General features: G+C 39.6%; 1 protein-coding gene across 1 annotated transcript in view; it reads left to right on the top strand.

The window, feature by feature from the left end:
- Positions 1–13,315, top strand: part of CALM2 (calmodulin 2 (phosphorylase kinase, delta)) — a 31,605-nt gene extending 18,290 nt beyond the window's left edge. The window contains exons 3-7 of the mRNA XM_009880666.1: positions 3,975–4,005; positions 9,248–9,391; positions 9,465–9,571; positions 10,473–10,608; positions 12,057–13,315. Of these exons, the coding sequence (XP_009878968.1) occupies positions 3,975–4,005; positions 9,248–9,391; positions 9,465–9,571; positions 10,473–10,608; positions 12,057–12,085 (447 nt within the window). The 3' untranslated portion in view covers positions 12,086–13,315. The remainder of the gene's footprint in view (positions 1–3,974; positions 4,006–9,247; positions 9,392–9,464; positions 9,572–10,472; positions 10,609–12,056) is intronic.
- The last annotated feature ends 625 nt before the right edge of the window (positions 13,316–13,940 follow it).

Below are 13,940 nucleotides of genomic sequence, written 5' to 3'. Positions count from 1 at the left end.
GTGCGGCTGAATGGGGCCGGGGAGCCAGCGGCGCGGCAACGGCTGCTGCGAGCGCTTAAGATGTCTGGCTCGCTAGCGAGGTGTGTTGCGCCTGATAATAATGCAATGCGGAGCCCTGCAGCTTCTGAGCAGCATGATGATGAGGGGCAGGCTGCCTCACTGCACCATCTCCCTCTTCGCTAGACCTGTTGTCAGCTCACGTTGGAGCCGCTCTCCCCTGCCGATTTCATGATAACACCTTGCTGCTGGTGGCTCCATTGAACAAGGGATTTAATTTTTTTAACAGTTTTGGCTTCCCCTTTTGGTCATTGCGGTGGACGTTCCTGCGTTTTCTTGATCAAGCGCAATTTATTTTTCTTAGCCATATGTTTGTTTAGGATTTTAATCAACCGTCGAAATAGAACACGTTTTGTGGAATTGGAGAGTTGTTTCAAATTCGGTCTAAAGGATATGAGTTTAGCTTTTTTAATTAAAACAAGTGGATACTGAAACACGTACAAAAAGGAACAATTCTGTCTCAAAAGCATCACCAGTGACCATTTAGTACTGTCTCTGCATTAAGAGAAGATGCAGTATAGTGGAACTGCCTTTTCATTCATGACATGCTTTTAAGGAATCAGATTGCTATCGACTTGCCATGTGTAATGTGAATGATGGGTGCTTAAAATTGAGGGGTTTCTTAAAATGCTCTCTCTGGGCAAAGAAATTAAGTGAACAGAAGCCTGAATTTGCTCTTTTTCTTGAATTGTGAACCTATACAGTAAACCATCTGTGAAGGAAAAAAAGGTGAATCTAGCAGTAAAAGACCCTTATTGATTTTAGTCATAATCAGAACCAAAAATGGAGTATCTTCAAGCAAGGTCTGTATAAAAATGGGTGTGTCCAGGAGGCACAGTGACACTTTGAATGTGGTTATAGTTCATCCTGACAGACCAGACTGGCTAAACCTGTGAATATGTGTTGTCCAATACTGCACATGCTAGATAAAGCAGAATGCTTTCCTCCCAAAATAAGCTAACCTACTATAAGTGTGATTCTAGCTCTTACATTCTAGTCCGTCTAGTTCTTGTTCTTCAGTTAGTCTTGCCAGAACAGAACTGTCCATTCCAATCGAACACCTGTGAAGTATACCAAAATGCCAAGTTTTGGAGGGAAGCAGTGTCATCTGCTCTGTGATTTGCTGGTAGCTCTCTAGCAGGCAGTGCTCTCAGCTCTTGAGGATCTTCCAAACTGGTTACTGCATAGCACCTACGACTGTAATGAAACACTACCTCTAGAGGCTGCATGTGCCACTGAAATTGCTGCACACACAACGGCTCCCCTTCTTTCCTAGGAGGCTTACATTCTTTGTCAGGCCCTTAACATAATCTGGGGGCAGGGGGATGGGAGCTATTGCAGTGAAAATGAAAGTGCTGCAACATGAATTGGAGAACTCTGTGTCAAAGCTGTGATGCGTTCTCTGACTTCATCAAAGGAGGTTTTCAGGTGGATCTTGGGCATAGTAAGGGGCATGTCAAAACTACTGCATAGGCATGTTACAGTTTCTGAAGATGGGTTGCGTTACTGAAGGTGTGCGTACTGTCACTTGTGTGGTGCATGAGTATCTAGCTTAAAATCGGGACAAAGAACTTCAGAAGGCCTTTCTGAGAAGACAGCCATGGCCTGTAAGTCGCAGGCATGGATCTGAGCTGATTGCCCGCCACCTGAGTGGCATGGGAGGGAGTGATCTGGCAGACTTGCTGGCTCCGCCTTTTACTGCTGTTGCGCAGCAGTCCCTGCAGAGCCTAGCACTGCAGAGTACAGATGGTGTTTGTTCAACCTTGCCCCACCTCCAAGCTTATCTTTCAACTGCTGTATACTTGTGGCTTCTAATAAGCATCGTGCTCTTCTCAAACACTGTCCCCCGTAGAGGTGCTGACAAAGTTTATCCAAATCTATGGTTAGTGGCTATAGGATGTTTTAAGTTGCTGGAAGAGTTAAAGAGGAAGAGTTTGGGAACACTCAACAGCTTAAACACTGCTTAATGTCATGTCTTTATATAAAACTGTTTATATAAAACAGTATGTGACTCAACTTGGTAACCCATAAGTATTGACCTAAATAAACTAGGTTCTTGCTACTTAAATCTGATCTACAGCTTTCTGTAGGATATAAATATCCTACAGAAATGTAGCACATCATTCTCTTCACTCAAGCAATAAAAATGTAAATAGCATGCAAAGGTATGAGTCTGTCTGTGTTAATGATACACTCCAGACAAGTGAAAATCTGTTAGGCTTCTATTAAGTGAGCAGCACAATGTTTCCATCTGAAAGCCTAATGTTGAACTGGTGATGTTTTCAGCGGTGTTGCTGCCACCCTAGACTGTCTCATTCTTTTAAAAAACAAAGTTGAACCTGCATAGGAATACTTCCTACAGCTGCTGAAATTGGAATGAGTGGAGTCTATAGCTGCAAATACCCATTGGCTGCTCTCTTATAAGTTGCTTAGTAGTGTGGTCTTGATTCTTGGAGTAGATGAGCCACAGGCAGTCTGAGAAATCGCTGATTGTGGCCTACATCTGGGGCTGTTTGTGTTGTATGTGTATTTTTTATAAGCAGTTTAGCTCTTGTATTTAAGCTTGAGCAGCTAACTGTCTTCTGTTAGAGGACAAATAACCAGAAGCTGGTAACTTCTGAGGCTGTATGCAATATAGAAATATAATTCAAATTGAAATTAGTAAAGTAAAAATTGACAGGTGGTATATATACCTTTTTCTAAGCATTTCATTGACAGATGGCTAATATGTAGAGAGATGTTTGTGGGCATGCTAATGACAGAAAATGTTTCTAACTGTCAATAGTGCAGTAATTATAGAAAGGTTGTTGCTGAAATGGTCACAATAGGAACAGAACTAAAAAAGCAGCGTTGAATTTAGGCAGTGAGTGTATCTCATTTGTATTTAAAGGGCGGGAAGGGGGGGTGACTCTGGTGGAGTGCTATGGGGTAAAGAGCTCAAGGAGCTTAACTGAAGGAAATGTATGGCCCTGTTACTGCAACTGAACTGAAGCTATCCAGAATTTGCTTGAAGATTCAGCTGACTTGAAAAACTAGGGAAAGTATTTCTACAATCCTCAAACGCCTTTGTGTTCTTCCAAGAATGAAGTCCATTTTGGGTTTGGCCTTGAAGACTGTTTGTTTTATATTGCTGTCAAATCAGTTAATTCAAAATTGACCAGTGATAGAGTGAAATGAGATATAAAGTGGGGCTTACCCAACTAATACAGAAATTAAGTCTTGCACCACTGAACCTTTCTCTAGTGGCCCTGTAAACTATCTTATGCTACTTGAGTCTGTAGACAACGGTCTGAAAAGTCTAGACAGCCTTCTGACATAATTGAAAGTATGAGTTTGGGCTGAAGCTGCTAGTACTGATTACGTGAACTTTTTTTTTAATGGCCAGATGTTGGATATAAAGCTTCACGTTGATCAAGGGATGATTTAATTCTAGAGAAGAGTATATTTTTCTAATTACAGCATTGTAACTTAGCAGAACAGATGAGTCTGCCTTACATCTGGGATTTGGGGGTTACTGCTGCATTACTTAGACCTAAAGTGTTTGATGTTAAAGCTGAGGCTATTTTACCGAAGTATTACTACCAACACTCTGCTGTGTTAATGAGTCTTTAAAACCAGTCTAGAGGGACCTGTGTGACTTGAGTTTGCTAGTGTTGCTTGGGTAATTGATTGATACACATGGTAATCCATTATTTGGGTGTACCAGATATTGTGGGGTGAGGAGGTGAGGACAGGTTGCCAGTTCTTACTTAGTAAGCAATCCTGATGACTTTTGAGCTGTGTTAGTTAGAACCGTTTCAGAATGCTACAGATAAGTCCTGAAGAACGGCTAGCATGTTCAGAGGCCTCTACAAGCCTGTGTTTTATTTTGTCTTGAACTTTTGCTACAATTATAACGATATTCTCTTTTATTGCAGGCTGATCAACTGACAGAAGAGCAGATTGCAGGTGAGACTGTACATGCTGTGTTGCTACTTCCTACTTGACCTGGCACATCTCTTAATCCAGTGACAGTCGGTGTTACACAAGATATTTAGCTTTCTTAGATACTAAAGAAGTATTGTGGAATGTTTTAACTTGTCACCTAAGTTTTAAAGGCTTATCTACTATAAAAGTACCATGGATACAATGGATCTGAAGTTTTGTCCTCTAAAATATTTGGACAATCCTCACAGCTTTATTAGCTAGTAGACTTGGGATTCCCCCCCATGACTACAGAATTGTCCCAAGTGCAAACTGAAGGGGGTGGGGTGGGGTGAATATCTGGTGAAGGCTTGGAATCTGGAGTGCTCTTCTAACAGAAGGCAAAAATAATTTACTTTGTGGTCTCCTGTCAGTGTAGATGTTTTCAGAGTGGCTTTTTTTATGACAGCAGGGACTGGCTTCATGATGACAACTCTTGATATTCCATATTTGGACCTGCATTGTGTACTTGGATACAAGTGTTCTGTGCACAGTTCTGATGGTCTGGCGCTTGCACTGAAATGCTTAAATAGAGATGCATCTCTTAAATCTTTTGTGTACATCTGTGGCCCCCTAACAATGGTTTCTGTGCACTCAACTGTCTACTGGTGACTAGAACTCTCCTGGTTATCATGTCTCCTACTCATGCAGGCTGCACAATCTAATACCTGTCACTGGTCTCTGAAGACTCATTTCAGCTTGAATAATTGCTGTGACTTAAAGCTGGTAATGCAGAATTCACCCTGGCCATGGACATTTGAAAAACTTTAGGGTTTTTGATCGGACAAGTGTATAGTATTAATGCTAGAAAGCCTCAGCGTGCATACTGTCATGTGAAATGATTTTAGAGGGTGTTAGGGTTTTACTAATCTGATAGTACCAGGTCAGTCATACAAATAACAGCCTCTAAGGGGTATTGCCATTTAACTATGGTGCAGCAGTTGAAGACACTGTATTAAACAGAAGTGTCATAATGAGCTAGTTTGTTTCTACCATAATTGCCAAATTTGAAGTGTAAGAACATTCTTCTGTAGCTTTTAGACTTCAGAAGCTTGATTTAACTCATAGGATACTAATTATGGTTTTGTGGAAAGTCCTTAGTCTATTTACTTGTTGCCATGGTACTGTGTTATGAGTAAGCACAAGCCAAATCTGGTTCAACTTGAGATTTTTTTTTTCCGCAAGTGGCCTACATATCTTCAGGGTTTTGTGATCAGTTTAGTTGGAGCAGGCTGTGTCAATTGTCACTGCTGTCTTTTCAATAATGGTTCATTGTTCAAGTTCTTAACTGTAGAAGCTTTATTAGTTGATGTAGCTGATTATGGAATATAAACAGGAAGCTCATTAATACTACCTCAGGATTAGTGCAAATGTTAGCTATTCAGTAATGATAGTATAGGTCTTGGAGCCAAAAGTGAGAATTAATAAGCTTGTCATACTGGTATAGAGGGTTTTCGTCTGTGTGGAAGGGGTAAAAGTATAACTCGGTGTTAATATACAGTGCAAAATGGCCTTCCACTTTCAGTCCAGCTATGGTATTCCATGAAGCAAATGTGTTTGCAAGTAAACGTCTGATGTGATGGCATAAGCCCACTAGCTGGCCTGTTAGAGAACCATCCCTAGTACTGCTTAGGAAGGGTTGCAGCTGACTAATTGGACTGCTTACTTTTGCTGTTGTGTTTGCCAGTGTCTTGCATGGGAAAACTGTTACAAGTACAGTTTACATGTTTTATAGAGACCATGTGGTTTTAAAGTCTTGAGCTGCCTACAATTCCAGCTTATCCGAGGATACCTAGTTTTTGATTTGAAGGTGGGCTTAAGAAAATGGTACTACAGGGTAGAGACAACATTCCCTTTCTTAAACAGAAGGCCATTCCCTTTCTTAAACAGAAGCAGCCACTTCTCCTGGGCTTAAAATGTCTTCCACCTCTGTGAAACACCAAAATACGGTTGTTAAAGATTGCAGATGTTCTTATTTCCTGTGGAACTCATTGGTCATGCAGGACTGAAGTGTCTTGTCATTATAGGTAGCGGTGAAAGACTTCTCTGGTTTTGTTTACATGAAAGACTGATTTTTAAAACCTTAGGAGGTACAGGATGTGAATGCTAGTTGCAGCTTCATTCAGGAAGAATTGAAGTTGCCAAGTCAAATGAGTATTAACAAAGGTCAGGACCATTTGATGTGGGTGGCTGGGTCCACAAATGGCTGTGGACCATTTGTGTGTGTGTGTGGAGAAAAAACCTTGAAGATGCTTTTGTCCCAAAGCAACTGGTCTTGTGAGCTATACTTCCTTCCACTAGACCTCAAAGAGGTCTAAATGGGCTCTCTAAACAAATAGGCCTATGTATGGTGTTTGTTATGCCTTGTTCCTTCAGTGTGCTGTGGTTCTCTGTTGGGGACCTGACCACAAGAGCTATTTAGAATTTATTTCATAGTAGAAATAGTCATGTTTAAGTGTTGAGCTCTTTGTAGCTGTGAAGAGAACAATTGATGTTCTCCTATAAAAGTTCCAGACATAGCTGGCTAAACTGTGTGAGAGTGGAAATGGCAGTTCTGGTTCACTGAACATATTAGGTCACTGAAGACTGCTACTTCATCTGGAAAGGTGATGTGGTGCAGAGATGCCTTAGAAGCTATTGTTATATAGAACATTTTGAGTTAGGGTGTTAGAATTCATGTTCTATTGGACTAGCCTTCTTCCGTGGGGCCTGGAAGTAGTCTTGGTTTTGATGCAGTGCACTTTTCAGAAGGAAGGAAAGGCTGAAAAACTTGTAGGCTGTCCTGAAGATGAGTGGTTCTGCCAGTGCTGTCCTCGGGTTTTTGACAGGTTAGCCTTATCTAAGATACAAGACAATTTTCACTTGTCGTTTGATATGGAGGTGTGTTGAATAAAGGGAGGATTTGCTTTATATGCTACATGGAGTCATGTTTCTTAAGAGAGTGGGAGGTGCATTTTATAATCTTACAGGAAACCAGAGTTGAGTTGCTCGCTCAACTTCATTATTTTATAGCTGCCTTCACTGGCCATTGCCACAAATCCTCCAAAGCTATGCTAGGTTGTTCTTGTTAGTCTAAACGGTATCTGCATAGTTTTACTCCTTTGTTCTCCTACAAGTGATTTAAAGAGTTATTTTAATCGTATTCCTAACTTGATTCAGCATTTCAAACAGGAATATGCTGCTGATCTTTGACTTGCTTTACTTTATGGTTATGATTTACAGCTGGTTGTTTCTTAGCCTTCAGCGTCTTTGAGTAAAAGAAAGGTGAAGAATTGTCCTTGCGAGTGGCTCATTTCAAGTATTCAGACTATACCACTGAATGACCCATGTTGTAGAAAGCAAGTCTTCATATTTTGCATAAAAATTACTACTTATTCTAAGCAGGGTCACTGTGGTACTGTGAAGTCTACTTTGTCTTTGGGTTAGTGACAGTTGACCTTCAAGCTAAGGATCATGTGATTAACATCTAAACATGTTGAACAAAACTTGAGTACCTGACTCTTGATGAAGACTCAGTGTTTCCCTTTTGAGATCCTTCCATGATAGGCTATGAATTTCTATTCTAGGCTTGACCCAGGAGCCTTTTCTTCCCTGGTGTAAAAACTTTACCCCGATAAACCTATTTGTTGTATCCAAGCTAACTGAAACTAGCCCCAAAGACTGTCTGGAAGTTACTGTAGGTACAGGTTATAGCTTCCTGTTTGAGTAGGCCTGTTCCTGCTTTGTGATTTTACAATACCAGCTTGAAACTCTTTTGTCTGGTCCTGTGGTAGCCTTGCTCTGATTTGTATGTGCTAAACAGTGGGAATTGGCTTTTGGAACACTTCAAACTATTAGATGTAGAAGAGTGGGTTTTTTTTCCTGGATAGGACTCAACTGTGGCTCTGGTATTATAGCTGCATTCATGAACTATAAAAGGCCTATTTTTGTAGTTGTGTTTTTAACGCTTGCCAGCTTGTACTCACCTCGAGTGTTTGAGTATGAAATGGATGAAGTAAGACTTTATGCAGTTCATGTGAAAAGGCGACTTTTGCTGTGACTAATTCTGGTCTGGGAAACCCACCATCTGGAAAGCTGACTGCTTGGAAATGTTGAAAAACTAACTCTTGGAAGTATTTCTGATGTAGGAGTACCCTTGAGCTAATGAGTTCTCCAAAGGCATGATCCCGGGTGCCTTGAAAGCTGTAAAAGGTTCTGAACTATACAAGGGAATAAATACATTTTTCATGTTTAACTAACTTGTATGTGAGCTAGCTTAAAGTCTGTAGCCAAAGACAAACAGATGGCATGGATAAAAAGCAACTCCATTTTGGGACTGGACAATTAAACATGTCATGCTTGTATTAATATTGCTGGCTACAATACAGCCATTGTAGAGGGAGGGTTAAGAGGTAGCATTGAAACACAGTTAAGCAGTCTTACAACTGTTTTTGACTAGCTCTATAAAGGCTGTTTCAGGATACAGTAGGGCTGAAACAGTTTTCTAAGCAGCTTTTTAGAAATTAAGACTCCAGTGACTTTCTTCCTTGAGCAACTGACTTGAGTTGCGTTTATATGTAGATGGAAGAACTGCAGAAGCCTGGTCGGGGGGAGAGTTGGGAGAAGTTCCTTTGTAGCTAGATATGGCCAAATGTTAAGGCCTATGGTGCTAGGTACTGGAGCTTCATATAGCATGTACTGTTCAGACTTATGTGTCCAGTGGGAGTGAGTTTTGATGAGAAACTATTTTTAGTTAGGTCTGATACCTTTTTCCATTGACTTGTCTCCTCTATTAGTAATAGAAGTGCTATTAAGCTGTAGCATTTGTATTTTAAGTACCTTTTTTCAGCGCTCTCAAAGTAATTTCATATTTTCTCATGAGATAAACAGTTCCTACCAAGGGTGTGGATCATTCTAGTTGCAGATAGCTATTCCTTTCAGCTCTGTATTAGGGGTCCTTGTTCAAGATAGATAGTAAGAAATGTGTGAATACTTCTGAAATGGATGACCTTCCATCTTGTTTAGGTGACAGTGTGGTTGATTGGTAGACTGGTGGGTTGTTTTCCAGATGCTGGTGCTTCCATATCGGCATTACAATTATAGTAGACTGAGCAGTATACTGAAATTTTAAGAGAATGAAATAAAATTTTGTAATTTCTAACAATAAGCAGCAATGGATTCTTACATGATTAAGTAAACTTAACATTTCAAAGCTGAAGGGATTAACTGCATTTTTGTTGTTTTACAGAATTCAAAGAAGCTTTTTCACTATTTGACAAGGATGGTGATGGTACTATAACTACAAAGGAGTTGGGGACAGTGATGAGATCGCTTGGTCAAAACCCCACAGAAGCAGAGCTACAGGATATGATCAATGAAGTAGATGCTGATGGTAAGATTTTACTAATAAGTAATTTAATAAAGTGGTGGAAATGTGTTTTTCTAACAAAGTAACTATCTTGCAGGCAATGGCACAATTGACTTCCCAGAGTTTCTGACAATGATGGCAAGAAAAATGAAAGATACAGATAGTGAAGAAGAAATTAGAGAAGCGTTCCGTGTGTTTGACAAGGTACTAAAATGTTTGCCTTAACAAATACTTCTGTTCATTAGAAGTCAGATTGAGTTTTCATTAAATTCCTCACTGAATTGAGGGGTATCTGCAGTCCAGGCACTTAGAACCTCTAGGTTAACTAGTCAGTCTGTTAATCTCTAGGTTAACTAAAGTTCAGTCTATTGTGATACTGTACCTGAAAGTCAAATGAGTCATCGTGATGGTAGTGGGTGATACTATTAAGCTACCAATTGCTATGATACTAAAAATACTTGTACAAGGCTGGCAGGGAAATTGCTTAAATATTTGAAATGGTAGTCTTTTAAGTCTTTCACTTGGTCTTTACTGAGTAAATTGCTAAATGAGTCTTATTCAGCTTCTTAAGATGCACTTTTAAACAGGAAAATAATGATGTTAAGTACCTTGGGGTGTGAGGAGGAAGAAGTCAGTCCACAGTATAGTATGCACTTTACTTTGATATCCAGTGTCCCAGCTAGGTTGGAATATGTACAAGTGGTGTCTGAAGGCTTTGTAGCTTTGTGCTGGACTCCAGTGAAACAGGTGAATGAGAAGTAGCTTCTGTTCTGAGAAATACATTGAACCAGCAAGTCACATGATTGAATAGGCGTCTGCCTGAAAAACTGCTGATTGCTTTGTCAGTGATTAAAAAGTGTCTCAGGATAGGACAGCCAAAGTAGACTATATGGGATAAGTTGCTTTTTAAAATGTCTTTTTAAGACTAAGGTCCTAGACGATACTGAAGATACGCTTACAGCTCTCACTTGCCTTGCGCAAATGCTAGTGGTTAAAGCTATGCTAACTTCTTAAGAATACTGCAGAGCAAGATGAGCATTAAGTTACAGTTAAGTCACTAGGCCTTAGAGTAGTCTATTCCAGTCTTCCTTTTTTCCCCTCCCAGGATGGTAACGGTTACATTAGTGCTGCAGAACTCCGTCATGTGATGACAAATCTTGGGGAGAAGCTAACAGATGAAGAAGTTGATGAAATGATTAGGGAAGCAGACATTGATGGTGATGGTCAAGTAAACTATGAAGGTAAGGAGTTGTTAACTGACTTTGTGTAGCACTTTTCATGATGGTGGTTATGTAGATGCTGATAGCCACACCAAGTTTAAATAGAGCAATGTTCAGATGAGATCTTCTCAACACCTAAATGTTCCTTTAAGCTAATGTCTTTTGGTATGTACATTGTGTACCTCTAAATAGGTTTAAGTTTGTGTGGGTTATTGCTACCTTTTGTGCCAAAGGCAAAAAATGACTATTCAGCTGTGCAGTGTAAGAAATAACTTTGTAAATCTAATGATGTCTAATTGACCATTAGAATAAGGAAGCTAGCTGAGATCTTCACATACTGTTCTGTTCACTAATGAATGTTGATCTGACTGTAGCTAAAGTCACTCATTTTTCATTAATGCTTTTAAAATTACTAATTAAAGGGGTAAAGCTTCTAAAATACACACATTTCAAGACCTTTAGAAACCCTCTTAAATAATTTCACACAAATCAGCTGCAGCAGTAGCTTATTTCCTTTCTTGCTGGCATTGAAACTTAATTATGAAGTCATGCAAACAGGAGGAGTTCTGTTAGGCAATTGCTTGCAGCTCAGAAGCATTAAGCTTGTTTTCACTTTAACTTTCTGTACATCTTATAGAAAAGAGCTAGGCTATTTTCAGATAATGCCCTTACTGTTTTTGAGGCATAGGTGTGGCTTGCCTTTAAGGCCTTTTTGGTTGTGGCCTCAGGAAGAGCACTCATCTGTGAGTGAGAAGGCATTTTTATGAGCAAGGCTGCTGGCCCATAACTGTACTTATGAATTGACTGTTAAGAGGCTGGCACTAGAGAGGGTGGGCATCCCTGTTCTTTCCAGTTGCTCTTTGGAAACCTGAGCAACAAGTTAACTCCTTCTAGGTTCCCAGTTTCTTTTGTTATTGTACTTAAAACTATGGTTTGTCAAGATAAGTGAAGAATCCTATTTTTGTGGGATCTAACTACCAAATGTACTGTGAATAAGCAATGATTCAGTTGCTTAAAGCCAGTCAGGCAAAATAGTAAGACTTGAGCTATTCTCTTTGAGGGGAAAAACTCAAACCAACACAGTGGTGTCTTGCTTGTACACCTACAGAACTGATCATCGCTTCAGCACAATTTCTGCTGATCAGAATCATTCTGATCATTCTTAGATACCTTGTCCCTATCTGTAAGACAGTAGGCATGAGGACCCTGTAATGTTTTATTTTGGAAGTAAGGCTGTTCCAGTTCTGAGGGACTAGCCTTTTTGATAAAAGTAGAGGTCTTTTGCCGTTAAGAATAGGTTTATAGGTGTGATTGGTGGAAAAGGGGACTGTCTTGAAGATGCTTTTTTGACTGTAACTGGAAGCATAGTTTTAAAACAGTGTTCAGCACTAATAAGGGAGGTCACTTCTCAGATCTTGCAATTCAGATTTTTCTCTGAATAACTCTTATGCAACTCTTTCCTTTTACAGAGTTTGTACAAATGATGACAGCGAAGTGAAGACGTTGTACAGAATGTGTTAAATTTCTTGTACAAAATTGTTTATTTGCCTTTTCTCTGTTTGTAACTTATCTGTAAAAGGTTTTTCCCTTACTGTCAAAAGAATATGCATGTATAGTAATTAGAAGGCCATTCCTCCATGTTTTTCTCCTTTATCTTACTGTCATTGTTCTGATTTTTGGAAAATTGATCTAAGTAACAAATGTTGCATGTGGCTTACTCTGGATATTTAAGCCCTTCTGCACATCTAAAGTTAGATGGAGTTGGTTAACTGAGGGAACATCTGGGTTGTCTGTTTAAAAATAAAAAAGTAGCTTTCTTTAGGAGACTTAGGTATGACTAGTGTAACAAGTTACATAAAGTAAGCTAGGGCTTACCATGCATTAGCAGTTCCTTAGTTAAAGTGACATGCTGGCTCTAGTTCTCCAGTACATAAAGGAGTTTATTCCGCTTTCTGTGATGGAGGATAAGGACTGCTGCAGTTACCTGCAGGATAAAACCGTGTGAATAGTATATATACATGTGGCTAATGCACTGTAAAAATCATTCTCCTGGCTTACTTCACAGTAACTTGTTTGTGGCCATACCTGTAACATGTTGTTGAAATGTGGAGTCTTAACGTTGTGGACGATTGACAGTCAACAATATGAAACTTAAGTTGCACTAATGCAAAACGGGTGATTTATCCAGGTACTCGTACACAAGTTTTTTTTTGTACTGCTGGTCCTGTACCAGAAAACATTTTCTCCACTTGTTACTATGCTTTTTAAACTTTGTTTAGCCACTTATTTTCAAAAAATCTGCTTATGGCACGATTTGCCTCAAATCCATTCCAAGTTGTATATTTGTTTTCCAATAAAAAATTACAATTTACCCATACTGTTTCAATGTATCCTTGAATTATTTACAGGAATTGTTCAATCAGTTGCTGCTCTATGTGTTTCAGTATGTAGCAGTTTGGTTTGCTTATGCAATGGATTGGCTGTCTTAAAATAGCTTGGAAGGTGAAAACTTAGTCCTTAAACTCTGGCCCTTAATAGTATTGTTGACTTGAAGAAGCTTTCTTACTAGTAGTTTAAAATGTATTTTACAGTCTTGTGTGGGGCTTGGTGCTTCAATAAACTTACCGTAGTGACTGGCTATGCCCACTATCTGTAGACATTGTGAACTGGATGTTGACCTAGTTCAATAGTTGACCTAAAATTAAAATTCCTTGTTCGGACAACTAAACCTGTTTGCTTTCTTTTAATTATTTTGGAGTTTATTCCCTGTCAGCTGCTACATCGGGGTAACTTAGTGTCACACCTGGACTTTTCTGAAACTGCCATGTCTGAGATGCCATTCAGGGTGCAGTCAGCTTAAAGTACAGAAGGAAAACATTCTCTTACTGATCTGCTAATGAGCACAACTGTGCCTCTAGCAGTACTTTTTTTATGTCAAGGTTTAAAATGTTTCTTAAAGGAGAAACAAATCTAGTTTTGACCAAGGACAAATCCAAGACCTCAAAAGAATGACAGAGGCTGGTTGTGCCCCTTGCCTCTGTACTCTCTTGGCAAGAACAGACTGATCTTACATATGCTGTATGGTTATCTTGTTTGGCGATTCTGATTGCCTTTAAGCAAAGGATTGGCACCTGCATCTGGTTGCCCTTACTGGTCCCAGCAAAGCAGTTGTCTAATGTTTTAAAACTGTTTTAATCATCTCTGGTGTATTTATAATTACAGTGAAAATGTAAAATTAGGGCAGCTGATCAACCTCATTTAAGAAACACTTGATTAGGTGTTTATGGTCACTGATTTCAAACCCCTGCTCCTTAAGGACTACAAGCAGCTCTATTGGTTTACCAAAGGAGACT

Source organism: Charadrius vociferus, unplaced genomic scaffold (assembly GCF_000708025.1).
Source record: "Charadrius vociferus isolate BGI_N301 unplaced genomic scaffold, ASM70802v2 scaffold192, whole genome shotgun sequence".
NCBI classification, from domain to species: Eukaryota; Metazoa; Chordata; class Aves; order Charadriiformes; family Charadriidae; genus Charadrius; species Charadrius vociferus.
This window is presented reverse-complemented; position numbering and strand designations above follow the sequence as displayed.